The sequence below is a fragment of the Chaetura pelagica genome, unplaced genomic scaffold (assembly GCF_000747805.2).
Source record: "Chaetura pelagica isolate M959 unplaced genomic scaffold, ChaPel_1.0 scaffold2348, whole genome shotgun sequence".
Taxonomy (NCBI): Eukaryota; Metazoa; Chordata; class Aves; order Apodiformes; family Apodidae; genus Chaetura; species Chaetura pelagica.
The window spans coordinates 61-1,010 of record NW_009954155.1 but is presented as its reverse complement, the minus strand read 5'-3'; the positions used below and the strand labels follow the sequence as shown (position 1 = coordinate 1,010).

General features: G+C 60.9%; 1 protein-coding gene across 1 annotated transcript in view; it reads left to right on the top strand.

Annotated features, from left to right (window-relative positions):
- The window catches only part of JOSD2 (Josephin domain containing 2), a gene marked incomplete at its 5' end in the record, with an annotated part of 2,231 nt that extends 1,540 nt beyond the window's left edge, over positions 1 to 691 (top strand). The window contains one exon of the mRNA XM_010002820.1: positions 592 to 691. Within this exon, the coding sequence (XP_010001122.1) occupies positions 592 to 691 (100 nt within the window). The remainder of the gene's footprint in view (positions 1 to 591) is intronic.
- Between the last annotated feature and the right edge of the window lie 259 nt (positions 692 to 950).

Here is a 950-nt window from a genome sequence, read left to right as displayed (position 1 = left end):
TTAGGTGATGGTTGGTTGGGTTGGGACATGGTTGGTTGGATCGGGTGATGGTTGGTTGGGTTGGGTCATGGTTGGTTGGGTTGGGTCATGGTTGGTTGGATCAGGTGATGGTTGGTTGGGTTGGGCCATGGTTGGTTGGGTTGGGTCATGGTTGGTTGGGTCAGGTGATGGTTGGTTCGGTTGGGTTGTGGTTGGTTGGATCAGGTGATGGTTGGTTGGGTCGGGTGATGGTTGGTTGGGTCAGGTGATGGTTGGTTGGGTCAGGTAATGGTTGGTTGGGTCGGGTGATGGTTGGTTGGGTCAGGTGATGGTTGGTTGGGTCGGGTAATGGTTGGTTGGGTCGGGTGATGGTTGGTTGGGTCAGGTGATGGTTGGTTGGGTCGGGTTGTGGTTGGACTTGATCCTCCCAGGAGGGTGTTGAACTCACCACCCCTGGAGCAACATCTGGATGTGGCTCCTCAGGCCACGTTCCCGTGGGCTCGGGACACCCAGGCCTGGCTGGGGTGGGGGTGCCTGGAATTGCCCCCCCCGGGGTGACCTCCCTGCCCTCCAGGCCCAACCTGCCCCACCCCCTCCTGCTGCCCCCGGCAGGACCTTCCTGCAGGATTTCCTGGCCCGGGGGCTCTGCGAGGTCTTCCTGGTGGTGCCTCAGGCCGTGGAGGAGGCAGGGACCTGGTTGAGGCCCCAGTGACACCTGGGGGTGCCACCTGGAGCTGCCACCTGAAAGTGATACCTGGAGGTGCCACCTGAAAGTGATACCTGGAGGTGCCACCTGAAAGTGATACCTGGAGGTGACACCTGGAAGTACCACCTGGAGCTGCCACCTGGAGGTGATACCTGGAGCTGCCACCTGGAGGTGATACCTGGAGGTGCCACCTGACACCGGGAAGTCCCCCCTGGAGCTGCCACCTGGAGGTGCTACCTGGAGCTGCCACCTGGAGGTGATACCT